Source organism: Pan troglodytes, chromosome 19 (assembly GCF_028858775.2).
Source record: "Pan troglodytes isolate AG18354 chromosome 19, NHGRI_mPanTro3-v2.0_pri, whole genome shotgun sequence".
In the NCBI taxonomy this organism is placed as follows: Eukaryota; Metazoa; Chordata; class Mammalia; order Primates; family Hominidae; genus Pan; species Pan troglodytes.
In genome coordinates this window covers 72,081,570-72,107,570 of record NC_072417.2, presented here as the reverse complement: position 1 = coordinate 72,107,570, position 26,001 = coordinate 72,081,570, and the positions used below count along the sequence as shown (strand labels likewise).

Below are 26,001 nucleotides of genomic sequence, written 5' to 3'. Positions count from 1 at the left end.
TAACTTGGGTAAATTTCTATGATGTTCAAATGATTTTACTGTACCTAGTGGTTCCCTTCTGTCTTGCTGTGTGCTGCTCCTTCAGAAAGAGGTGTTCCTTTTGATCTAAGTAATACTATATTTTAGGGAATTTTTTCAAGTGTAACACTTATTAATCAAAATGTTCCTTTTCTGTCATTCCCTGCTTCAGTAAACCCCTTCAAATATGTCCTTCTTTCAAAACTTCACCTTTTTTTTCTCAGTTGTTCATTTGGTTCTATATAAAGTCATGCCAAGGACTGAATGAATTTAGGGAATTAGGAGTTGAAGATTTTTGAAACTATGTAAAATTAATTGTAAAGGCCTTCCTTACTGGTAGGCAGGAGAACAGTGCAGTGTATTGACAAGGTTGACTCGTTTGGAAGGTCAGTTCCCTCCCTTCAGATGCAGGTGTCGTAAGTGACTTCCCTCCCCCACATTGTCCTTTTTGTCTCTCTCTCCTTTTACTCACTTATCAGCAGTCCTTGGGAGGCTTTCCACCACAGCTCATCTGATGATTTCCTTACTTTCTTCTAGCTTGAAACTCAAAGAGGCTAAGCGAAAGGGGAAAGCTTGGTTAGATGCAGAGTTCTAAGAATGAAGTAGTTGGGAGATTTGATGACCACCGCTTAGTCCTTGGCAGGTCCGGTTCTTTTCTTTTAGGATTGTAACACCGCTCCCTCTCCTCGCAGTTCAGCTAATGAAGAGAACATGTATAAGGCTAAATACCTCTCTTCTGGGGTAAAATAATGTTACAGCAGCATTGAGCAAATCTTCTTTTTAAATGTTCCAAGCTTCCAAACTTAACGTCCATCTCAGGATTTTATTTTCCAGTTCTGAAGAAATCTGCACAAATTTAAACAGTAAATAACTTACCTTTGCTTTAAATAAAAAGACAAATGACTAGTGGTTTTTAAATTGCCGGGTTTTATTAAGATAATTGGCAAAATTTCAACATACACCTTACCTGAATGAACACTTTTAATAAAATATGAAGGATCACTCATGACTACAACTGAACTCAAAAGTGAGATGTAGAGCAGATTTGTAAATTGATAAATTTATTTGGTAAGAAATAATTCACTTCATTCGCTTCACTCCATAGAGAATTCTTTGCAGAGCAATGTTATGAACAAGAGAACAAAGCCTGTCTCTCACCAAAGAGCACCTAGAGTAAGAGTTTACAATGATGTATCTGGATTATCTAATTCATCAAAGTTTATTTCCTTTTCAAAAACAACTGCTGTGTCAGTCTGGAGTTCCCTGTCCTATTTCATGTTTTCTAATTATTACAATAAATAGTCTTCAAAATAGAAGATAAAATGCTGCTTTAAGAAGTAACAGTTATTTTTCAACACCATACCATTTGTCTGGAAAATCATTGTGTTATAATACTGGCGGTATCTTACTTTGTTTTGCAAGAGACATTTAAGCTATTTGCAGATCAGAATAGAAGAGTGGGCATTTGTCCTTTAACATCACGTGATTTTCAAAGGTGAAAAAAATTTCTTTTGCTAACTTACGATTCAAAGAAAAATGGTCTCAAATTAAAGTGTGGACAAAACTGTAGTATTCCCTTTTATAGCCTTGCTTAGGTAAGAATGTTCACTGAGTGAATAAATTAGGTTTAAAAATTAAAACAATAATTTAGATCATTTTCCCACAAAGCCTTATCAAGGATTTGATGGGGAAGGAAGTACTTGAACCACAGCAGTTTTATCTGTAAACACTGAACTTGGCCATGCATCATTTTCATCTGGATGTTGCACTTCTCACTGGCACAGTGTTTCAACAGTGGAGTGTGGTTGTCATGAAAATGCAGTATTGACACTATACCACTATAAATGTGGTCAAAATTAGACTCAGTGTTGACATTGACATTGTTGCCATTGTCCTTGGAAAAGGTGTTACTTTCAAGGAGCCTCCTAAATGCAACAGTAACTTTAATCATCATAATTCAAGGACAATGGATGGCACTTCTAGGTAAAGAAAAGGTATATACATATGTGTTTCTACCCATCCTCTTTAGTACAGACCTAAATGGGATTAATAGCCCCAGTGTGTGTTGCTGTAATGTTGCCTAACCTCATGTCCCTCAAAAGTACACATCTAGAAAGTGAACAAAGGAAACCTTTAAATTAGGGACTGACTCCCTTTGAAACTCACAGTGAATGTACAAGGAGTTTGTAATGACTTCAGTTGGTGACCTGAAGTTTGTTTCCCTAACCAGTACTACACTCTTGTTTGGATTTATTTTACTATTTCCTATTCTAACTTGTTTAGCAGGCAAACAGACTGATGCAGACCATGTTAAATTGAAAAAGGGATACTGCCACTCTTTAAGGATTGAGTGTAGAACTTTCACCACCACTAAATTACACAATGAATAAAAATACAAAACACATAATTCACAGACTATACCTCAGCATTAACAGTTTATAGATATTATATAGATACTTTTATATCTGTCTAATATTTTTACAATCACCAGGTACACCATCATTAAATACAAGTTACAGAAATATGTAGATACCATTAGTTAGAGGGTTACTTATTGCTTACGTCAGCAAGCAGCAAATAAGGGCACAGGATTTGAACTGAAGGGAACTACTTCCTATCACCAGTGGCGTTAAGAGAGAACACTGCATTTCACAAAGCACTGCTTTTATCTAGTTTATAGAACCAAGAGCAGCATATATCAGACCAATAACTACTATTTTAGTATGTATTATAGAATTTTAAAGGATTTACCTTACAAATGGTACCTAACTACTCTATAAATACGCATGTTGTGAACAAATGAATAGTTGCTATTTTTCACAATATTGGTTTATAACGACCACACTAGAACTACTTTGCTTTATTTTGTAGAGAGCTAATGGCATGAGAAATGAGTTAACACTGCTGTGTAGTCGGACCTACAAAATCCAGACCCTTAAAGATGGGTCTGTGTTTGTCCCAGTTTTATCCAGCCATTTTTCCCCACTGAGAAAGCCTAGCATGTGTAGTAACTTTTTCCCTTTACCTTCTTTATTCTGATCAAAAACATTACCAATAGACAAAAATAGAAATTTTAAAAAGCTTTTTTTTTACTTCGCTAAGCACTTTGGACTATAATGTGTACCAATAGTCTGCTGCCTTTGTTTTCTTGTTTTCTTAGATAATTTGATTTGAAACTGACACTGCACCTGATGGGTTAACAAGATCTAGGCTTCAGAAAGTGACAGATATGAGTGAGGACCATGTGTGGGGCAAAGCCTCAGAATGATGAAAAGGTTCCGGCGCTATAGTTGGGGCCATGTTGACTCCTTTTCAACCATTTGTCACAGACGTGAGAAGAAATGACTTCAAAATCAAGAGAAAACAAATACTGAAAGTCTCTACTTACATCCAAATTTTAAAAAATAAAATCTGTAGATTAACAATCTGATCATTGCTAAAGTGAAGCTGTTTTTGTCTATTTGATATAGCTATACTGGTACCCAAAATATGCCAGTCATCTGTGTCTTTAAAATTCAGAGATTTTAGTCCTCTGTTATGGGCCTGGGGAACGTGTACTATCCTATAAACACATGATTAGGCGGGGGACACTTCTTAGCGAGAGCACTCACCCTTGTTAGTGAGCACTCCAAAGGGGCCACCCATAGGCATTGGCCGGGCTGGTCTGCGGTTGACTAGGGGAGGGTAACACCAAGACATTCGTGACTTTTAGAGAATCAGAGGCTGCTTCACTGAATGAATGAATCTGATAGTTTGTTGTCTTTAGTTGACAACATGCTTCTAACTTGAAACTGCAGAAATAGCAAAAAGCAGACAGTTTCAAAATATCAAATATAACTAAATATTGAAATGAAAAGCACACGTCCTGTCTCTGCAGTCTGAAGCTACATGTAAGCAGGACACTGATGTGTCTTCCAATTACAACTAAACAGACCTGGCTGTCAGTAATCTGCATTCTCGGTGGCCTCTGGGCTCACTTTAGGCAATACTTTCAGCCGCCTTCATTCCAATTACTTCACTACCTTGGGGGAAATAATTTTAGAGAAGATAAAAGTAGCATTTTTCATTCTCTAAAATCACTTTGTATTTTATAGTAGTACATGCCTTTGCTGTCTGAACTAAAAAAAGACAAAATATAGAAATGCTTTTGATTTTCTTTGTAAATGGTATTTTGACTCTGTAGTGTATTTGTACCTGACATCATCTCCGTTAAAGCAGTTTTATTCCTGAGATGAGGGTACAGTGGAAAACACATTAGCATCATAGATTAAAACCAGTTGACAGCGGTCTCCTAAAATGCTAAATAATAAAAATTCCACCAAAAGCACCATAACAGGTTATGAAACTCCCAAATAACTACAGCCCTAGGAAATATTTTTTAATTAAAAAAAGTTCACAATCTTTTATGTTACAGGAAAAAAATCCGTAAATCTTTCTGACTATAAACCGCCTCACAAGTCTGAGAATATGACACTTTTACACTGATTTACCACTTTCATTGTTATCAGTTAAAATCCATATGGCTTTTAGTCTTTTACCTACCCAAAAAGGTGAGGGGGCAGGGGGTTCCTTCATAGTGCCCAGGATTTTGAGGGACATTTCCCAACCAAATGTAATTCAGCATTAAATTTTCCACAGATAGGCACATCAGACCAGATTTCAACTGCATTGAGATTTCAACACTGTATATCCTGACTGAAATAACTAACTTGAAAGCTTCCACTAGTGACTGAAGGGATGGTGGGAAGGGGGTTGTGTATCTAGTGACATGAAGGATGGCGGGAAGGGGGTTGTGTATCGGTGTCGAGACACATCACAGGGACCAGCTGTGTAATTTTGCAAGTGAAACTGCCAATACTTCTTTTTAGATTGAAAACACTGTACTTTGAGTTTCCTAGAGATCTATTTACATTTAAGAATTGAGCCATCCATGGATTCATAATGAAGCACATATGTTTTAGAAATGTCTACCTTGTTTCTACTCTGATAGTGGTATTTTTATTGGGGGAGAGCTAGCTAACCTACTTGAAAGAAAAATTATTCTATTTTATAGCTCCAAGGAAGATCTGGGCATGGAATATCATGAGTCTTTCTGAGCTTCCTCATGTTTTCACTGTACCCTTTCCAACTATTTTGCCTCCATGGCAGAGAACTTCTTATCCTATTTCTCTTCCCACTTCCAGTAAGTGAGGACAGGCTAGTGCCTATTTTGTGGGAAGGCTCTTGAGCAGAGAGAAATGAATAAAACTTTGGATTAAACCTGAATCTGTGCCACTTCTTTGAGTAGTGGTGGTGTAAATGAGACAATCTAGAAACTCTGTTTCCCGGGGATTTGAACTGTTCATTTTCCAACCCTGAACAGACAGGAGACAAGCTCTGCATTCTGTATATCTGCTCCCCTGTTGAACCCAAATTGAAAGCAGTGGGGAACTCTCCAGCACCACTCCATTCAGGCAATGATGACTGAACTGATTTTTTCTCCATCATTAACTCATTAATAAGATTTGCTTTCTTTGGTGCACCAGGACCAAACATCTCAACTGGTAGCAAAAACTGGGCACTGTGAGGTTTGCTTGCTTCTATTTGTGTGAGATCTAGGTAGCCTGGGTCTTCCAGCACGTTGATTTGGGACCCTGGGCTCAGGCTAGTTCTATCAGTGAATGAATCCACACGCCCATCATAGCCTAGGTCGGCTGGTGCTGAGCACTGGTGCTGAGGCCAAGGGCGTTTGCACTCTCCATGATTCTCCTTATCATCCCCACCATCTTCTTGCCCTCCTTGAAAAGAGTTCTCTGTCCAATCTGATTCCTCACTAACATTTACAGCTTTGTTCATGTCCCTCAGGAATACCACAATAACCGTGATGTTATCACTTGACCCAGCATCACGAGCTGATGCCACTAATTTGTGGGCAACCATGCTGCTGTCTCCGTTATTCTCTTTCAGGTGGTCGGACACAACTTTCACTGCCTCATCAGGGTTCACGGTGTCATAGAAGCCATCACAGGCCAGAATGAGGTAGTCTTCGGTCCCATCCAGAACAGTGGAGGCAGAATCTGCATCCCCACAGATATATGGCTTATGTTCAGCATCTCCTGCGGGAAGCAGAGTGTAGGGGCATCATTAGCCTTTATTTTACCTTGCATGCTAAGAACGTTTATGACCAATGCCATGACTCTGATCACAGCTTACTGGATTGTGAACTGACTTGACTGGAAAGAATTTATAAAATAGTTTTTGACAAAATACTTAAATTCTCTGGTAATCAGATCTGCTTACTCCTTACTCCCAGTTAAATAATTGCTAGTTACTGGGCATAAGTCCTTACCTAGCTTAGACTCTGAATCTGCACCTCTGGCTATGATTTAGGCTTAGCTGAGTGTAACAACAATGTCAGATCTAAAAGTTTGTTGCTGTACTGAAAAATTCAGTACACTGTGTAGGAAGACATGGTTGATTCAGTAGATCTGTTCTTTTGCAGGTGGTTTTGATTTAATTGAAATTTGAAAACAAGTCCACATTGAAAGAAGCAAACCAAAGCTCTGATCATTCTCTTCATTAAATAATTTTTGTTCTAGTTTAGAAATCAATAAATAGCTTCATGCTGCGAGCACGAAGGAAGGTTTGAGTTACACGAGATTTTATAAATCAAGTCTAACTCCCTTAAGCCAGGAGGAGTTATGTGGCTGACCCAAGGCCTCACACATGGGAGCTGAATGCACTTTTCTTGACTCCCAACCCACTTGGCTTTCTATTTTTTAGTGGTGCTTTACCTGTAACTTCTAGAGAACAGACAAAATGTATGGCCATTTTTCTCTTATATTTAGAGACTGCTATATTCTTCATATGGCTCTGCTCATCGCCCCACTTCTGTCTTTATTGTTATTGTGCATTTCCCCACTTATTAACAACTGTGAGAACCCAAGGTCTTTCTGGGCCTTTCTCTCTTCCTTTTCTTGCTTAGCTTCGTCCTCTCTCAGAATGACATCTGAGCTGGTCCTGAAGGGTAAGTTAGTTATCACCAGGCAGAGAAGTTGCCTCAATTGAGGGAACAGGATAAGCAAAGGCAGAGGCAACTGTTAGGGAGTAATGTACAGTTGGAGAGTAGGGTGCTTGGGGTAGGAGCGAGACTGCAGACCTTGGGACCACACTAAACTAGGTTTCTATCACCAGACTACTGAGATAATTGATCATTTAGGGCTTTCAGATCCAGAGCACTTCCAAATCCATTCATTGTTTACACTGATTACATTCCTTTAGGTACCTTGTGAGAGTGCAGCAAAAGGGTCCTTAGCCTATGAGGTAACCAAATAGCTTATGACTACAACAAGGGACTCTCAATTCACTTTTTTATTTTTATTTTTATTTTTATTTTTTGTCGCCCAGGCTGGAGTGCAGTGGCACAATCTCGGGTCACTGCAGCCTCAGCCTCCCAGGTTCCAGCAATTCTCCTGCCTCAGCCTCCGGAGTAGCTGGGATTATAGGCGTACGCCACCACACCTGGCTAATTTTTATATTTTTATTAGAGATGGGGTTTCACCATATTGGCCAGGCTGGCGTCGAACTCCTGACCTCTGATAATCTGCCTGTGTCGGCCTCCCAAAGTGCTGGGATAACAGGCATGAGCCACCGCATCTGGCCTCTCATTCACTTCTTTACAAAAAAATAAAAACAAAACCACACACAGGGTACTGAGCAATAATTCCTAGAATAGGGTATCATAAATCATCATTACATAGTATTATAAAAACAAGAAATAAACTCCAGATATTTACAAAGGGCTTTACTGTATAGCAGTGGCATATTGCTTAGTGGTTAAGGACACCAGCACTAGTGTCAGACTGCCTGGGTCCAAATGCTAGCTCTTCTACTTGTCACCTACACAACTCTCATCAATTACTATCCTTTCCATTGCACTAAAACTGAACTTTTTGACTCAGGGAATATTAAAATGAAGATAAACTCACTTGAGTAATCTGACTATATATTCATTATTTCTAGTATCTGTTATAGGTTCTCTTTGACACAAGAAAGTTGGCCAGGCGCAGTGGCTCATGCCTGTAATCCCAGCACTTTGGGAGGCCAAGGCGGGAGGATACTTGAGGTCAGGAGTACGAAGCCAGCCTGGCCATCATGGTGAAACCTTGTCTCTACTAAAAATACAAAAATTAGCCGGGCCTGGTGGCGTGCATGTGAAGTCCCAGCTACTCAAGAGGCTGAGGCAGGAGAATTGTTTGAACCCAGGAGGCAGAGGTTGCAGTGAGCCCAGATTGCACCACTGCACTCCAGCCTGGATGACAGAGGGAGACTCTGTCTCAAATAAAAAAAAGTTTCTTTCCAACATTTTACATCCCTGTTTAATCCTCAGATAGGCTAGAAAGCTCATTAGGAACCCTATGGATAACTCTGCTAGAACCAATGTGGGCACATGCCCTATCTAGCAGGTTGCATGATTAGATACACAGAGCAACAAATAATTAATATAATTACCTGAGTTAGTATATCTATTAGGTAAGAAATTAGTCTTCGACATTATAAATGTTCATTTTACTCCTTCCATTCACAAACACACCCTCTCATCTTACTCATATCTAGGCTCTTCTCCATTCATTCATTCATTATTTCTTTTTTTTCTTTTTTGAGACAGAGTCTCGCTCTGTCGCCCAGACTGGAGTGCAGTGGTGTGATCTCAGCTCATTGCAACCTCCACCTCCCGGATTCAAGCAATTCTCCTGCCTCAGCCTCCCAAGTAGCTGGGATTACAGGCACGCACTACAATGCCCAGCTAATTTTTGTGTTTTTAGTAGAGACAGGGTTTCACCATGTTAGTCAGGCTGGTCTTGAACTCCTGACCTTGTGATCTACCCACCTGGGCCTCTCAAAGTGCTGGGATTCTAGGCGTGAGCCACCGCGCCCAGCCCTCATTCATTATTTCTTACAGGAGTCAAAACCATCTTTCCCAAGCATGCTTTTGATTTAATCAACTTCACGTATATGCTAAGGTGCCTCCATAGCCTGTTAGAGCTCATTAAAACTCAATCTATTTAAGCAGAAAATGCAAAAATTTAAAAGATATTTAAAAATAAATAAATAAGTAAAATCCAATATGGGATTCAGTGTCCTTCACCAATTTACTAAAGTTCCCATCCCCTACTCTACCTGACTATATGATTATCATCATTATTATTTTTTGAATTCCACCTCTAAAAATAAATGTGATCTGAGTCACACTGTTCCCAAAAATCTTGTTTTAGTGCTTCAATTAAAAGACTGCTGCAACTGTTAGTTTGGAACAGAACATACAAAGATTTGTACAGAGAAAATGCTGCCAAAGTTCTGGCTTTTCACCTGCTCTACTGTTGGGTGTCAAATTCATGACATTTCGCCCCCAAATTTGGTAGGAGGGCATGAATATCCATTTCATGGTAGAAATGGCAACATCCTTTTGTCTTCAACCTCTTCTCTCCATATGTTAGGAAACATATCATGCCTCTGTCAACTTTGGATCATACATCTGAAGGGCTCATGGGGAGAAACTGTTGAAAACCTTTTCATTTTTATAAGTATCATTTCTTTCCTGAGTAGAGCTGAACTCTGCCCAGGAGTCCTTTTTCTTGTCCTTTTGCAGCCCCCTATTTTATTCCATGTGGTTTCCAATTCTTTCTCAAATTCTTCAACTCCCTCATCCACTTAAGCTACTGGATTTTGGTAAATGGCCTAATTTCCTACTTCAAAGACAAGTTGATCAGGCTTGAATTTTCTCAATTCCCCTCCCACCCTTGCCACACACGCACTGTTTGTTTAATCTGTAGAGATTCTCCCATATCAGCTACCATTTTCTCAGGGTAAGCAGTGTCCTTTTCCCATCCTAACAGTGAGCCTGTGCTGCTCTGGCTTCTCTACTCTCTCGTCTTCAATTTCTCCTCTACTTGCTCTCTTCCTTGTCCTACAAACATGCTCAAATCTAAAATCTCCTCATCCTAAAAATAGAAACAATAAAAAGGAACCCTTTCCTGAATCAGCTTTTGCCTTAAGCCACCACACTATTTCCTTTCTCCCCTTCACCATCAAACTGCCCAAGAAACTAAATCTACACTTGCTCCTTTATGTTACTGCCTATTTCCAGTGCCAGATTGTTTGTTGATTAGTAGGTTTTCCCACCTACCAATCCATCTCATCAGTTGATACCCTCCTCCATATCCCTTTTTAGCTCTCCTCATCTCTGTAACAAACTGTATGAATGTCTCCCAGCCAGGCTCTTTCTACTCTAGCCCAGCTTCCATACAAATATCTTTATAAATACAAATCTGACCCTGTGGCCCCTCTGCGTATTCACCTGGTAAAGTCCAGACTACTTAGCCTCGCACATAAGGCCCTTTGCAATCTGGCACCAACACTGCTAATCTACCACTCCCATCTCTGCTCTAACCTCCTGTACTTGTTGCTTTTCCTAAAACATGCCATGCCCTTTCAAACCCCTGTGTATTTATATTTCCCTCTACCTATGTAGGGATTTCCTTCCCAGCACATTATCCTCCACATTCAACTCAAAAGTCACTCTATGTATGAAGTCTCCCTTATCCACTCTTAGATTGTTTATTTTTTATTATTAAAATAGAGATGAGGTATCACTATGTTGCCCAGGTTGGTCTCAAAATCCTGGGCTTAAGCATTCCTCCCCCCTTGGCCTTCCACAGTGCTGGCTGCCATACCCAGCCTTTTCTCTGAGATTGTCACTTATTAAGGGACATTCTTCCCTACTTTGGTTTTCCCTTTTAGAAGAAGAGGCTGGTATTCTCTATTAAGTTAGTTCTGTAACAAGCATTAAAGATGATCCTCAATCCTCTGACAAAGGTCAGATCAGGAGAAATAGGTGTTTGGTTTGAGTTGTCCACCTAATTCACTGGCCACTCAAGCACTCATATAATGATCATTAACGTAAATTGGTTCCACAGATAGTATAGTCCTCTGGTTCGGTGATTTTCAGTCAAGGGTAGCATTTGATGGGTAGTGGGTCCTGCTAAACTTACAATGTGCATGATAAAGACTTTTCCCCACCAATAATAATAATAATAATTCCATATAAGGGTATATTTTAGAAATGAGACATTTCCCCTTTTTGGCCTTATTCTAGAGTTCCTAATAATTCCCTCCAGTCTAAGGTCAAGCCAACTCTCAATTTTTCAGGAGGTATTTGTAGACTCTTTTAGCTATTTCTCTTTCAGCTTTCTACTCATATTTGGGCCACTTCACAGCTTGCTAGCACCTTCCCAAAGAGTGGGAGGAACTCAAATCAGTGGTGAAAGCTAAATCCTTTCAGATTTTCTTCATGTTCTGGAATTTTTTGGTAATTGTTTGTTAACTAAATTTTGAGACTAGATGTGAATTCCAACCATGTCTAATTACTTCATTTCTTTAGGGAAGCAGAGATTAAAAACTGCAGTATACATGTAATGTACATATCACCCATATAGATATACATATTGATTTATTCTTTTTTAAAAAAACAGGAAGTGAAGCTAAGCCATGAAGCCTAAAATAATAAACCCAGGGCCCAAAGTGAGACAAAGAAATAGCTTAATTCTTTGAACTTATACCCTTGTATTTTGTCCAGCCAACTTAGCTGTTTAATCTCTACGTTTTAGACCGAGTTTCATTGACTTTCCCTTCTTTTGAAAAATTTAAGTCCCAGGGATATAGGGTTCTTTGAAACTCCAGGGTTATCTGACAGGTGACTGTATTCCACATACAGAAAGTAGTTTTCATATAAAAAGCACAATGCTTTTCCTATCAACTTATTCTGTTATTTATGTCATTTTAAAATTCATGGAAATAATTTAGAGGCATAAACAAAATGAATGTGGATAAAATACGGAGAAAGGCTTCCATTCTCTGGAAAATACTGATTTGACCCAAAATGCAATGAAATGAGAAACACTATGATTTTTTGTTTTTGTTTTAAGACAGGATCTCACTCCCTTGGCCCAGGCTGGAGTGCAGTGGCACAATCTTGGCTCACTGCAGCCTCAAACTCCTGGACTCAAGCAATCCTTCCACCTCAGCCTCCTGTGTACTAGGACTACAGGCACAAGCCACTACGCCCAGCCTTTTTTTTTTTTTTTTTTTTGAGATGGAGTCTCGCTCTGTTGCCCAGCCTGGAGCGCAGTGGCGCGATCTCGACTCACTGCAACCTCCGCCTCCCAGATTCAAGTGATTCTCCTGCCTCAACCTCCCAAGTAGCTGGGACTACAGACGTGTGCCACAACACCCAGCTAATTTTTTATATTTTTAGTAGAGACGGGGATTCATTGTGTTAGCCAGGATGGTCTCCATCTCCTGACCTCATGATCTGCCCACCTCAGCCTCCCAAAGTGCTGGGATTACAGGCGTGACCCACTGCGCCTGGCCTTTGTTTTTTTTGTTTTTTGTTTTTTTAAGAGATGAAGTCTTACTATGTTGCCCAGGCTGGTCTTTAACTCCTGGGCTCAAACCCTCTTCAGCCTCCCAAAGTGCTGGGATTACAGGCGTGAGCCACTGTGCCTGCCCCAACCACTGTGGTTTGAAGCAGATTTGTGTACTGATTAAAGGCTTCCATAAAAATTTAAATGTATAGAAACTAGAAAATTCTGCATTTCTTGATATGGTTCTCTTTTTTTTTTTTTTGAGACAGTCTCACACTGTCACCCAGGCTGGCGTGCAATGGCGCGATCTCCACTAGCTGCAACCTCTGCTTCCCAGGTTCAAGCAATATTCCTGCCTCAGCCTCCCAAGTAGCTGGGATTACAGGCGCCCGCCACCACGCCTGGCTAATTTTTTGTATTTTTAATAGAGATGGGGTTTCACTATGTTGGCCAGGCTGGTCTTGAACTCCTGACCTCGTGATACACCCGCCTCGGCCTCCCAAAGTGTTGGGATTACAGGCATGAGCCACTGAGCCTGGCAGTTCTCTTTCAATAATGGAATTTAAGTATATAAATGTACAGGTTTAACTAAATCAAACAATTAAAAGAGACGTTATCCAATTATTATTTTAAAGAATAATAAGCATTCTGGTAACATAAATTATCATCTCAGGTTCCCTGTATCAGAGTTGATACAGGAGAATGAGCTAGAAGAGGACAGTTTGGAGAAACAAAAATTTGTTTTTCCTACCAATAGCTCTGGAAACCGACAGACTTCCATTCACCCTCCAGGCACCAAACCAGACTACGCAACCTCCAAGGGCCTCAATTCTCTGCTTTTCATCCTAAACAGCAATGCAATAAAAAGAAGCAAATAACTGGATTCAGGATTTATTCATTTACTTTAACAGTAAACAACAGATATAATACTCATCAGCTCATGAAAAGGTTCTCTTTGTTTCTCCATTGGAGGGTGGGCACAGTTGCTGATGTGATAGCAATAATTGTAATAATTAAGTGAATCCTGGCCGGGCGCGGTGGCTCACGCCTGTAATCCCAGCACTTTGGGAGGCCGAAGCAGGCAGATCACCTGAAGTCAGGAGTTCAAGACCAGCCTGGCCAACATGGTGAAACCCCGTCTCTACTAAAAATAGAAAAATTAGCTGGGCGTGGTGGCACATGCCTGTAATCCCAGCTACTCGGGAGGCTGAGGCAGGAGAATCGCTTGAACCCAGGAGGCGGAGGTTGCAGTGAGCCAAGATCACACCATTGCACTCCAGCCTGGGCAACAGAGCGAAACTCCATCTCAAAAAAAAAAAAAAGTAAGTGAAGCCTAATCAATAACTAGAAAATCTAAACTAATAACTAGAGCATGGGCTCTATTAAAACAGACCATACTTACCTCTCTGTCTGGTTTGTGTGGCTTCATTAGTTCAACAGCTTGGCCCTTTCTCACAAGCATAACCTGGGAATCACCCACCCAGGCCACATGTAGCATGTTGCCTCTGATGAAAGTCACCACTCCTGTGGTCCCACATCTTAAGCTCTGAAAACAGTTTAAATAAAACTAGACTCAGTGAAAAGAAATAGATACTACATTCTTATTGAGAAGCAATTTATAATTAATCTAAGCTTTTCAGCTGGGAGCTATACTATTAATAATGGAATTTCACACATATATAATAATTCATTGTCTCAATGCATTTGTATATGCATGTATGTATTTATGTGTATATACACACATAAGTCCACCTGATCTGTGATATGCAGGGCGAGGATGATTATTAATTCCACTTTAAATATAGATAAGAAAACTATGGCAGGTTATGTGACTTGCCCAAGGGCAGGTAACTATTAGTATATAAGACAGAACTGAAATTCTTTTTCCTCCCAGTCAAGCACTAAATCCTCTATACCAATCCTCAGAGTAAAAATTTCTATATTCTGCTCTCCATTTCATTACTGACATCGTATTTGTTCAGTGGGAGAGTCCTAGCTGTATAAAATGATATATAAAACATCTGATTGGTACACAACAGATGCTCTAATCTCTGGAAATTAAGCTAAGGGGCCAAGAGACAGCTTACGTTCCCTGGAGTACTAAGATGCTTATACCTTTAAAAAAATATCCTTCCTACAGTATTTTTAGGGGCCTTTGCTTTTGGAACATTGCATAAAGAACTAACAGCCTGGAATTTCACTGCAGTAGCTACGACTGTACTTAAAGCTCTTGGTCCTACTATACGAAAATGACATCCCCATTTGACATGAGTCACCACCAAATGAGCATGACTTTCTGTTACTAAGGACCTGGCCTAAATTAGAACCAATGCGTCAGGGGTGGTAAAAGGTCTCTTGTATCCAATGAGAAAAACAACTTCTCATTTTCCCTATATAGGGAAAGTTTGTTATAAATCCTCACCCACCAATAAAATGTCTTCCCACACAGAATGTTCAAAAACTCAGCCCCCTAGAACACATGGTAAACACACTTCAGTGCATATGCCCTGGAGAGAACAGGAGGCAGGGCTGCTTCACAACAGGAATAGCTGTTTTCTTCCCAGCAGTTAGCAGCACATGGAAGCATAAGAAGGAGAAAAGGGGCGCTGAGACAAACCTAAATTATTCAGAACTATTGGCAGAACTGAGAGACACCAGGGTCACTGACAAAACAAATGAGGTAAACATGGTCAGAAAACAACAACAACAACAACAACAACAACAACAACATAATTTTGAGAAGACAGAGGAAAAAAAGAATAGAATAGAGGATGAAGAAGACAGAGTGAATCTCTTTGTTTCACATTGATGATTACGGGTCACCTCTCAGGGGCCGGCCCTTGTCCTCGACTCAGATGATAAAAGCCCACAGCTTCAAGAGAGGCAGAGCCAAGCAGAATGCAGGTCCTCAAGAGACTGGGAGCTCTGAGGTCAAGAGTGGCTTTTATTCTCCAGACCCACCTCTTTGTGTGGACTCTACTGGTTACTGTTGGATTTGCATATTAATCCAAACTTAGGGGAGGGGAGAGATGAAGAATAATTCTCTTTCTTAATACCAAATAGGTCTAAGTTATTGTTTCATTAATTCTAAGCCCCATTATTGCTTGTAGCATAACTATGCTATCAAAAAATGGATTAAATGATTACCCTGATCTCTCCAAGCCCATTTTAAAAAGAGTTAATGTTTAAGTCACAGGGCAGGAGTCTTATTTTTTGTCTGTATCTACTTCTGTAATTATTTTTAAAAATTAAAAATTATTTTCTTTTATTCGTCCCCAGTTAAAAATCCAATATAGAACACTGTAGTTAATTATGTACCAATACCCAGAACGATAATTAGATTAATTTTTTTTTTACTTTTAGACCTTAATATAGAGCCCTTGCCATTTATTCAAAGTAAAAAAAACTTAGGTCTGATTAACCTTCACAATGTAGGACATGAGCTCTTCTTTTCTCCCTATTAAGAGAAAAATCAGCTCAAGGATCATTTAAGGATTCACCCTCTCCAAGCGAATTTTCCCTCAAGAGATACACAGCAAAACACTGCCTACCCATTTAGAACCAAATGTATGGAAGTAATCCCAGTTTCTGTTTCTTTTTTAGACCATTGTTTTATTCACCATATCCAGATCTTGTCAGCAAGAGTCTGCTTAGAGAGATGGTCCTGGTGTGAACCTGACAGGCAATGGTGAATAAAAGAAAGATGAAATTCACCTGCCAAATCCAGCAGTTATTACAGAAATGAATCCAGAAAATTACAGCTTGAGATTTTCTATACAGTACCTCATTGTACCCCCTGAAACTCTTCCTGAGGAGGGAATTAGAACTACAACAGAATCCAATACTGTGAGTCAAGAATACAGTTTGGATAATGTCTGCCCAGAAAGAGAAAATCTAAATAGCCCTTTAACCACACAGACCAAATTGAGCTCAGCTAGTGCATTTCTAGCTGGAACTTATGAGAAAGGGGCATACCTCCCTGGCTGCTTTCTGCACAAACCGCTCATCAGTGACCCGGAAGGCCCTGCACAGGGCCTCAGCAGGATCATGGGGGAACATCTCCTGGCGGACTAAGTTAACGTGGAGGTGAATGGAGGCATAAATAGCAGCATCTACTCCCCCATGGCCATCAAACACTGCAAAGTAAGCTTGTTCTTCCTGGTCCTGTCAACAGAAACACAGAACAGTTATGGGAGTTGGGTATAGCATGATTCAAATGAACCAATCTCCTGGCATCATTGTTGCCCATCCTTTCTCCTCCACTGCATCTGTCATTCAGAATAATGAGACTAAATGTTTTCCTTCTCTAACATGCCTGATCAACTGCTGAAATACCTGCAATATTAGGGTATCTGTGTTTACACACCAGAACACTGGAACATGTCATGCCCAATTAGCTCAAGCTGAAGTGCCCTCTCTCTGTGAAAGTTGTTGTCTTGTACCATGGAAACCACCCACGTACATTTGCTTCAAAATTGCTGTTACAAGTTGGGGGAGGGGGGATAGGGAGGGTATGAGAAGGAATTGAACAAAAGCAGCTCCAGATTGAGTGATTTTTTTCAAAATGAAAGTACTTTAATAGCAAAATTAGAACCTGAGAACAATAGAAAATAACTGGTCTTCCAACACAAGGCCAATTAAATCAAGTTTAAAATATATAAAGATATGAAAGCATAAACATACTTCTAAACTATAATACCTTCTTCATAAATCATTCCCAGTCACACTGCATTCTCACCACAAATAGCACAGCATCTCTAAACTAGTTTACCAAACTTGAACCACATCAGATGCTCAAATGCCCTGTGCGGCTGACCACTTTGCCTCACCCCGTGATCTAAGATTTTAGTTTCACATTTCCTTGCAAAGTAAACTGCCAGAGGAGGATCTTCCAACCCTGTGCTTTGTCTTGACAAAAGCCTAATCATAAGATTCCACATCAACCATTAAGCAGTTTGCTGCTTTATCATCTGCTCAAGTGTTTAAATCTCAGATCTGTCTCACTTAGGAGATCTGTGACGCACTGAACTCGCACTGAGTCCTGAGCTCCCTTCAGGCAACAGTATGTAATAATTTTCATTTGCAAGTCTTTTGACTTCTTTTTCTGTTCTAAGAGCCTTAGAGGAGTCCAGGCCTGTCATTGATTCTTAAGCGAATCATGTCGTTTTCTCATCTGTTAGGCAGGGACGAGTTGCTGTCTCATGGGGATTTGGAAGGGCTACTAAAATAACAAGTATATCTGTACTTTGAAAAAGTTCTTTTTATTTATTTATTTTTGGAGTCAGCGTCTCACTTTGTCACCCAGGCTAGGGTACAGTGGCATGATCACAGATCATTGTAACTTCGAATTCCTGGGCTCAAAGGATCATCCCGCCTCAGCCTCCCAAGTAGCTGGGATTACAGGCAACAGCCACTGCACCTGGCTGAAAAAGTTACTTTTAAAAGGGTATATTACATTCACAAAAGTATCAAATATAAATGTCCATAGAATAATAACCAAAATGTTATGAAACCTTTGTCTAACACACACATTACAACTAGTTCTTTCAGCAACTTTAATGACATGAAGGACGGATTAAACAACTCTCTAGAAATAATCCTGGCCGGGTGCGGTGGCTCACACCTGTAATTCCAGCACCTTGAGAGGCCAAGGGGGGCAGATCACAAGGTCAAGAGATCAAGACCATCCTGGCCAACATGGTGAAACCCTGTCTCTACTAAAAATACAAAAATTAGCTGGGTGTGGTGGCACGCGCCTGTACTCCCAGCTACTCAGGAGGCTGAGGCAGGAGAATCTCTTGAACCCGGGAAGCGGAGGTTGCAGTGAGTTGAGATCGCGCCACTTCACTCCAGCCTGGAGACAGAGCGAGCGAGACTCCGTTTCAAAAAAAAAAGAAAAAAAGAAAGAATCCTGACAGGTAGAATTTCTATCTCTACTAAAGTAGTACTCATTTTTAAACAACTCGAAATAGCACCACAAGAAACAAAAGGAAGCTAAGTGGATTTCTTTAAAAAATAAAAAAAGGATAGCTTCTTTTTAAAAAAACACAAAACATTCACTGATGTTTTCCCTATTATAATAATGTATGATAATTTAGACTAATAACAAAGGAAATATCACTAATAATTCCACCATACACAGATAACCAGTCCTCTCTCTCTCTCTCTCTCTCTCTCTCTATATATATATATATACACATATATATAAATGAAATTAGGATCAGAATGTGCATGACATTTTATAGCCTACTTTTTGTCATTTTTATTATTGGCATTTCCTCATCTCACTAAGATTTATTTAAAGACATTGTTTTAAATGGCTTAAAATATGCATCTTATATGAGCATATCATAGTTATCATTCCCTTTCATGATTTAGATAATTTTCAATTTATTATAAACAATGTTGTAAAAACATTTATGTCAAACAAAACACATGCCTAAGACTTTTCTGCATTTCTATTTTCTTATAATAAAGAATTAAAAGTGAAATGACCAGATCAAAGAGTGTGAAAATTTATTAGGTTCTACATATGTGTTGCCATATTGCTCTTAAAATCTATTTCACTATAGCAAGGTTCTCCTTTCTGAGTTAAGTCCTTTGGGCTAATTTTGAAATTAGGAGGCAAAATAGAAACCAAGGAAGTCAATGAACAACAACGATGCCCTCAAATATGAGTATAATCTTCAAGTAGGTATAGTGATATAAGGATTGTTTATCACACAATCCTTCTGGGTTACATTTGCATGGCCATGGTACTAGAAACAAAGACATCAGCTGATCTATCTTTATAACATAAACACCAATTACCAACCTGCCATCATTGCTGATTAGACCTTGACAGTCAGCTAAAATGTAAATTTAGCTGCTAAACAGAGGAAATATTGTGCTTTGTATAAATTACTACATTGTAATTTTTAAGTTATGGACTTGAGTGAAGAAAAGAGGCAAGTGACAGGCAAAGAAAACAAACCTACTTGTTTGCATTAACATAATACATTTAATAGAAAAAGAAAAGAAAGATAACAAGAAAATAGTTATTAAGCTGCCAAGGCTCATATAGATCCAATTTGTCAGATACAGAGATTTATGAAATATAATTCCAGCTACTTTCCTATCTCAGAGACCAAGATTTTAAAAAGAAAATCACATGAAATAAACTGTGTCAGTCTTAAATCTTCCTTTTGTGTTTGTGTTGCTTCAGCAACATAGTAATGTGAGAACTTAATACACCATTCGATTATACTATAGAAATAGTTTGGGTTTTTTTTTTTTTTTTTTACAAAACAGCTTTATTGAGATATAATTTTTTAAAATTGTTTTTTCTTTTCTTTGTTTTTTTTTTTTAAGAGACAGTCTCACTATATCTGTCACCCAGGCTGGTCTCAAACTCCTGGTCTCAAGCAATCCTCCCGTATCAGCCTCCCAAAGTGCTAGGATTACAGGCGTGAGCTACCACACGCAGCCTAATCATTTTCTTTTTTGCTTATATGTTTATAGAATAGCTCTGGAAGGTGACACAAAAGACTACCTTGCCTCCATGGAAGGGAACTGAGTACCTGGGAGGCAAGGATAAGAGACATTTTTATTTTCCCAATTTTGAACCATGTGAATGCATTACCTATTCAAAAGAACGTAAAATAGTTCCTTTTCTGTTGCAAATTTGTGCCACTTTGCATTTAGCCCTACTCTAATCTACCAGAGATACAATTAGAAATATAACAGAAGTTTTCCTTTTCTAACAGGACCATGAAGGTGTTTGTTTTGTCTTTAAAATCTCACTGACTCTCCGAAAGTGCCCTTTACCTCTAGGTTGAAGAGCATATTAAAGTCAGGAATGCAGACATGTTTGTCCTCCATTTTCCTGCGCATGTTTTTGATGGCATGGATTGATGTCTCATAATAAAGCTGGGGTCTCCTGCGGAGGGGGAAGTCTTTCACCCAGCTGCAGCAAATCTCGTGTAGTTTGCTGAAGACAGAACGGGCCAATTTCACTGTCTCAATCTCTGTGAAAGAAACACAGAAACCCCCAATGAAGAGCCTTGCAAAACTGCTTTTCACTTCTCTGCTTGGTAAAGACAGAAGTAGGTCACCTTAGTCAAGTTCCTCCTTCATAGAAGAAATTCATCCTTCTCAAGAAAAATGAAATGCTGCTTCTGAAGAGAGAAAATCACAACCTATCTAGTGGAAAATCATCAGCCTGCAGCTGCCACTAAATATTCTTATGTCATGAGGAGAAAACCTTTGGCCAGGGCTGGACCTATTCCTGGCTTGATTTCTTCCAGCCGGAGAAATGCTCTCACCACACTGCTCCCTAGTTCCCAGCACCGGTTTCTTTTTGGTTGTCTGGTATGGTTATCACCAGGAGAGCCAAGCCTCCTATGCTTAGAAAAATAAGCAGTGATTAACACTGCTTCCGTAGTCCAATTAGCTGGATAAATACAGTGTTTATTGGAATATGGAAGGCCTACGAAAACAGCCCACAAACTACAGAAATAAGAAGGGTTTACGTTGCTTACCATTTGTCTTTGTCCTCTTTCTCCCTGACTTCTTCCTTTACATCCAATTCCCTTTTTTCTCCTATAAATGATCATCATTTGTAACTGAATTGTGTGTATGTATATATATATATATATATATATATATGCTTTTTTTTTTTTTAATTAAGACGGAGTTTCGCTTTTGTTGCCCAGGCTGGAGTGCAATGGCGTGATCTTGGCTCACTGCAACCTCCGCCTCCTGGGTTCAAGTGATTCTCCTGCCTCAGCCTCCCGAGTGGCTGGGATTATAGGTGCCCGCCATCATGCCTGGCTAATTTTTTGTATTTTTAGTAGAGACAGGGTTTCACCATGTTGGCCAGGCTGGTCTTGAACTCCTGACCTCAGGTGATCCACCCACCTTGGCCTCCCAAAGTGCTGGGATTACAGGCGTGAGCCACCGCACCCGGCCTGTTTTTTCTGTTTGATATTATTTGTTTATTAAAGTTTTAGGCCATAGTTTAAACAGTTTAGCCAATAGGTTAGCAAATGAGTTAAAACTTTAATACTACTCTAAGGAAAAAGTACTTAAGTTCTGTCTATGCGTGTGATCCTAGATAGAAAAAGACAGAGAGGAGCCAGAGGAGCAATACTAACAGGTCTCTTGACCCTAAACCTACCGCTTCACCTATGTCTACCGCTTCACCCATGTCTACCGCTTCACCCATGTCTACCGCTTCACCTATGTCTACCGCTTCACCTATTGGGTAGAATTGGCAAGCTGACTTCTGAGGCAGACATGTACCCTCAGTAGATGGACACATGTGTAAGCCTTTTAAGCAACACTGAATGATACTGAAGAGGTTGTATTTCCTATCATTGAACCCTCCACTCAAGTTGCCCTCCACTTAAGTTGAGCTACTAAAATAACCAAAGAGAGATTAGGTTTTCTCAGGCCAGTATTTTAGAAGTTCCTCCTACATCTCAGGTGAAAAAAAAAAATGAACTTAAATTTTCTTTTTACTTAACTAAATCAGACATAGCTTGACAGCCTGAGAAAATAAGTGACAGATGGCAATGGCTACACGTGCCTCCTCCAATCTAGAATACAAATCCCAAAGAAGAGAGAGACTATATGTTCTAGAACAGCCTGGGATGTGGACTCCCAACTTGATTCTCAGTCCTGTCTTTGCCTTAATCTGTGACTACGTTTACCTCTTTTCGTATTCAAAATTATTTTTTAAATGGCTATATTAAAAAAGCTGACCTCAAGGTTTTGTCCTTTTTTTCCTCATTAACATAGCACAGGGTGGTAAATCCTGTCTTGTGGTTTTGTCTTCTTTATTTTTATTTTTTATTTTTTCTGAGAAAGAGTCTTGCTCTGTGGTCCAGGCTGGAGAGCAGTGGTGCAATCTCGGCTCACTGCAACCTCCACTTCCTGGGCTCAAGCCATTCTCCTGCCTCAGCTTCCTGAGTAGCTGGGATTACAGGTGCCCGCTAATACCCCTGGCTAATTTTTATTTTTTATTTTATTTTTTATTTTTTTGAGATGGAGTCTTGCTCCATCGCCCAGGCTGGAGTGCAGTGGCGCCATCTCGGCTCACTTTAAGCTTCGCCTCCTGGGTTCACACCATTCTCCTACCTCAGCCTCCCGAGTAGCTGGGACTACAGGCGCCCGCCACCACGCCCAGCTAATTTTTTTTTCTCACATTTTTAGTAGAGATGGCATTTCACCATGTTGGCCAGGATGGTCTCCAAATGGCTGACCTCGAACTCCTGACCTCGTGATCCACCCGCCTCGGCCTCCCAAAGTGAGCCACTGTGCCCGGCCAATTTTTTTTTTTTGAGACAGAGTTTCACTCTTGTCGCCCAGGCTGGAGTGCAATGGTGCATTCTCAGCTCCCTGCAACCTCTGCCTCTCTGGTTCAAGCGATTCTCCTACCTCACCCTCCCGAGTAGCCGGGATTACAGGCACCCGCCACCACACTCAGCTAATTTTGTTGTATTTTTAGTAGAGACGGGGTTTCACCATGTTGGCCAGGCTGGTCTCGAACTCCTGACCTCAGGTGATCCACCCACCTCGGCCTCCCAAAGTGCTGGGATTACAGGCATGAGCCACCACGCCTGGCTTTTTTTTTTTTCTTTAAATAAGAGGGTCTCTCTCTGTTGCCCAGGCTAGAGTGGGGTGATGTAATCACAACTCACTGCAGCCTCAAATTCCTGGGGTCAAGCAATCCTTCTGCTTCAGCCTCTCAAGTAGCTGGGATCACAGGTGCATGCCACCACACCTGGGTAATTTAAAAAAAAAATTTTTTTTTGTTAAGATGGGGTCTCACTATATTGCTCAGGCTCATCTCAAACTCCTGGCCTCAAGTGATCCTCCCACCTCAGCCTCCCAAAGTACTGGGATTACAGGCATGAGCTACCATGCCTGTCCCTACTGTTAGCATTTTTATGTAACTGAAAACCAAGGGTGAATTTTAAAGAGAAAAGACAAACAGCAAAGACAGCCTGTGGAGGTATATAGAAGAAGGAAACTGAGGCCAATAGACAATCCAACATTTTGATTGTTTTGAGCAACTCCAATTTTTATTTAAGCACTAGCTGCCAGAGACTATTTCTTCCAGCCAGCAATTACCTGCTTGTATCACTGCAACCTATCTGGTCTCTGCAGCAGTATAGGCCCCCAAATGCAGATCCTGAGATGGATGTGTCCTCATCTGACATAGCCATAACAGGATTACAAAACAATCAAGTGAATTTAGAAACTTTGAGGGATAATGGAGTAGGGTGAAACGAATAACATATTAACTATCAGGATAGTTCCCAGATAATAATATAAACTATTATATCATTCTTTGGCTTGTATATTACTCTTATGTAGATCTGCATTGTCAAGTACAGTAGCTACTAACTACATGTGGTTACATTTTTCTTTTCTTTTTTTTTTTTTTTGAGATGGAGTTTCACTCTTGTTGTCCAGACTGGAGTGCAATGGCACAATCTCGGCTCACCACAACCTCCGCCTCCCAGGTTCAAGGAATTCTCCTGCCTCAGCCTCCCGAGTAGCTGGGATTATAGGTATGCGCCACCATGCCCAGCTAATTTTGTATTTTTAGTAGAGACGGGGTTTCTCCATGTTAGTCAGGCTGGTCTGGAAATCCTGACCTCAGGTGATCCACTCGCCTTGGCCTCCCAAAGTGCTGGGATTACAGATGTGAGCCACCACGCCCGGCCATGCTTATTTAAATTAATCAGTAGGGTGCAGTGGTCCCAATGTGCCAACAGCTCCAGCTACTTGGGAGGCTGAGGTGGGAGAATTGCTTGAGCCCAGGAGTTTGAGGCTATAGTATGATATGATAGCTCCTGTGAATAGCCACTGCACTCCAGCCTGGCCAACATAGCAAGACCCCATCTCTAAAAAAGTAAGTTAAAATTAAATAAAATTTAAAATTCAGTTTTTCGGTCACATTAGCTCTATTTCAATTGCTCGATAACCACATGTGGCTAGTGGCTCCCACATAGGGCAACACAGGTAGGGAGCATTTCCATCATTGCACTGTCTATTGGACAGAGCTGGTATAGACAGATTAACTTGGTTAGAGGAAGTAATATCAGTTTCCTCTAACATTGGTAAATCACTAGATCTGTTCATACCACTCCCAGTTGCTCCTTCCCCCGTGTTCCCATTATACTTTGTTCACGCTGTCTATTAAAGCTCTTAACCACTTTTGGTAATAATAAATAACATTTACTGAGTATTTGCTACATTCTATGCCTCTAGAACATTTCACAAATAGGTAACATCATTCTCAATCCTAGGTCAATCTGACTCAAAAGTCCATGTTCTTCATCTCCAAATTAGACTGCAGATAGAGACTGTCTTAATTGCCCTTGACAAGCCATAGTATAGTACCTAGCAGATAGCAGGGTCTACATTAGATGCTTGTTGAAAAAATAAATATGTAAACTGTTATATAAATTAAATAACCATTAAAATATTAAACATTTATATGCTTCTTGATTGTGTTCTGCTTCACTCATCTCAGCATCTATTTCTATAATGCTACCATTCTCTTTAAGTTACCATAACTTTAAAATGTTTTAATATCGGGAGGTCTAGTTTTCCTACCTATTACTCTTAATTTTAAAGGATGTCACTTGGGTAGTTTTATGTTTATTTTTCCAGATGAACTTTCTAAACATTTTGACAAGTTTGGGCAGAAAAACCTGTTGCTATTGTGTTTGGGATCACATTAAATTTATATATTTGGAAAAAATATATATCGTTTCATATTGAGTCTTTTCCAGGAAAAAATTATATTGTTTTTTAAATTTAAATCCTTTTTATGTTGCTCAATAGAGTTTTAACAAGTCCTTCATATTTCTTAATCACTTTATTCCTGGTTATTTATTTGCCATTTTTAATCAGACTTTGCTTTATTATAATTATTTTTCTTTTCTTTTTTTTTTTTTGAGACAGAGTCTTGCTCTGTAGTCCAGGTTGGAGTGCAGTGGCGTGATCTCAGCTCACTGGAACCTCCACCTCCTCGATTCTCCTGCCTCAGCCTCCCGAGTAGCTGGGATTACAGGCGTCCACCACCACACCAAGCTAATTTTTGTATTTTTAGTAGAGACGGAATTTCACCATGTTGGCCAGACTGGTCTCGAACTCTCAACCTCAGGTGATCTGCCTGCCTCGGCCTCCCAAAGTGCTGGGATTACAGACGTAGCCACCACACCAGGCCTACTTAAGATTTTTTTATGTTGACAACTAAGACTGGTCTCTCATTTCCTTTTTTAGTCTTGGGTAGGTTCTGGTATCAGTGTTATGTTATGCAAATTTTCCTTCTTTTTCTGTGCAATTGGAGCATTCATTTTAAAAGGGATTGGGGCTGGGCACAGTGGCTCATGCCTGTAATCCCAGCATTTTGGGAGGAAGATTCTTGAAGGAAGAGCGAGACTCTGTCTCAAAAAATAATAAATAAATAACTATATAATAAAAAAAAAAAACCATTGGAATTATCTGCCTTTGCATTTGAAAATGTTCACCTCACTTGTAGAGTCACCTACTCCATGGCCTTTTGTGGGGACTGTCCCTTGAT

At 39.9% G+C, this 26,001-nt stretch overlaps 2 protein-coding genes across 21 annotated transcripts in view; one reads left to right on the top strand and one right to left on the bottom strand.

Annotated features, from left to right (window-relative positions):
• The window catches only part of TRIM37 (tripartite motif containing 37), a 123,924-nt gene extending 120,476 nt beyond the window's left edge, over nucleotides 1-3,448 (top strand). For all 20 annotated transcript variants that reach the window (XM_063799049.1, XM_054670507.2, XM_063799047.1 and 17 more), the window contains one exon: nucleotides 3,179-3,448. Coding sequence is in view for 7 of the 20 variants with exons in the window: in XM_054670507.2 (XP_054526482.1) it covers nucleotides 3,179-3,182 (4 nt within the window). In the remaining 13 variants the exon portion in view is untranslated. The remainder of the gene's footprint in view (nucleotides 1-3,178) is intronic.
• PPM1E (protein phosphatase, Mg2+/Mn2+ dependent 1E) overlaps nucleotides 926-26,001 on the bottom strand; it is a 224,403-nt gene continuing 199,327 nt past the window's right edge. Inside the window, exons 3-7 of the mRNA XM_016930836.4 lie at nucleotides 20,226-20,425; nucleotides 16,395-16,583; nucleotides 13,822-13,965; nucleotides 13,171-13,264; nucleotides 926-6,113 (exon numbers count right to left, since the gene is read on the bottom strand). Coding sequence (XP_016786325.1) covers nucleotides 5,056-6,113; nucleotides 13,171-13,264; nucleotides 13,822-13,965; nucleotides 16,395-16,583; nucleotides 20,226-20,425 — 1,685 coding nt within the window. The 3' untranslated portion in view covers nucleotides 926-5,055. The remainder of the gene's footprint in view (nucleotides 6,114-13,170; nucleotides 13,265-13,821; nucleotides 13,966-16,394; nucleotides 16,584-20,225; nucleotides 20,426-26,001) is intronic.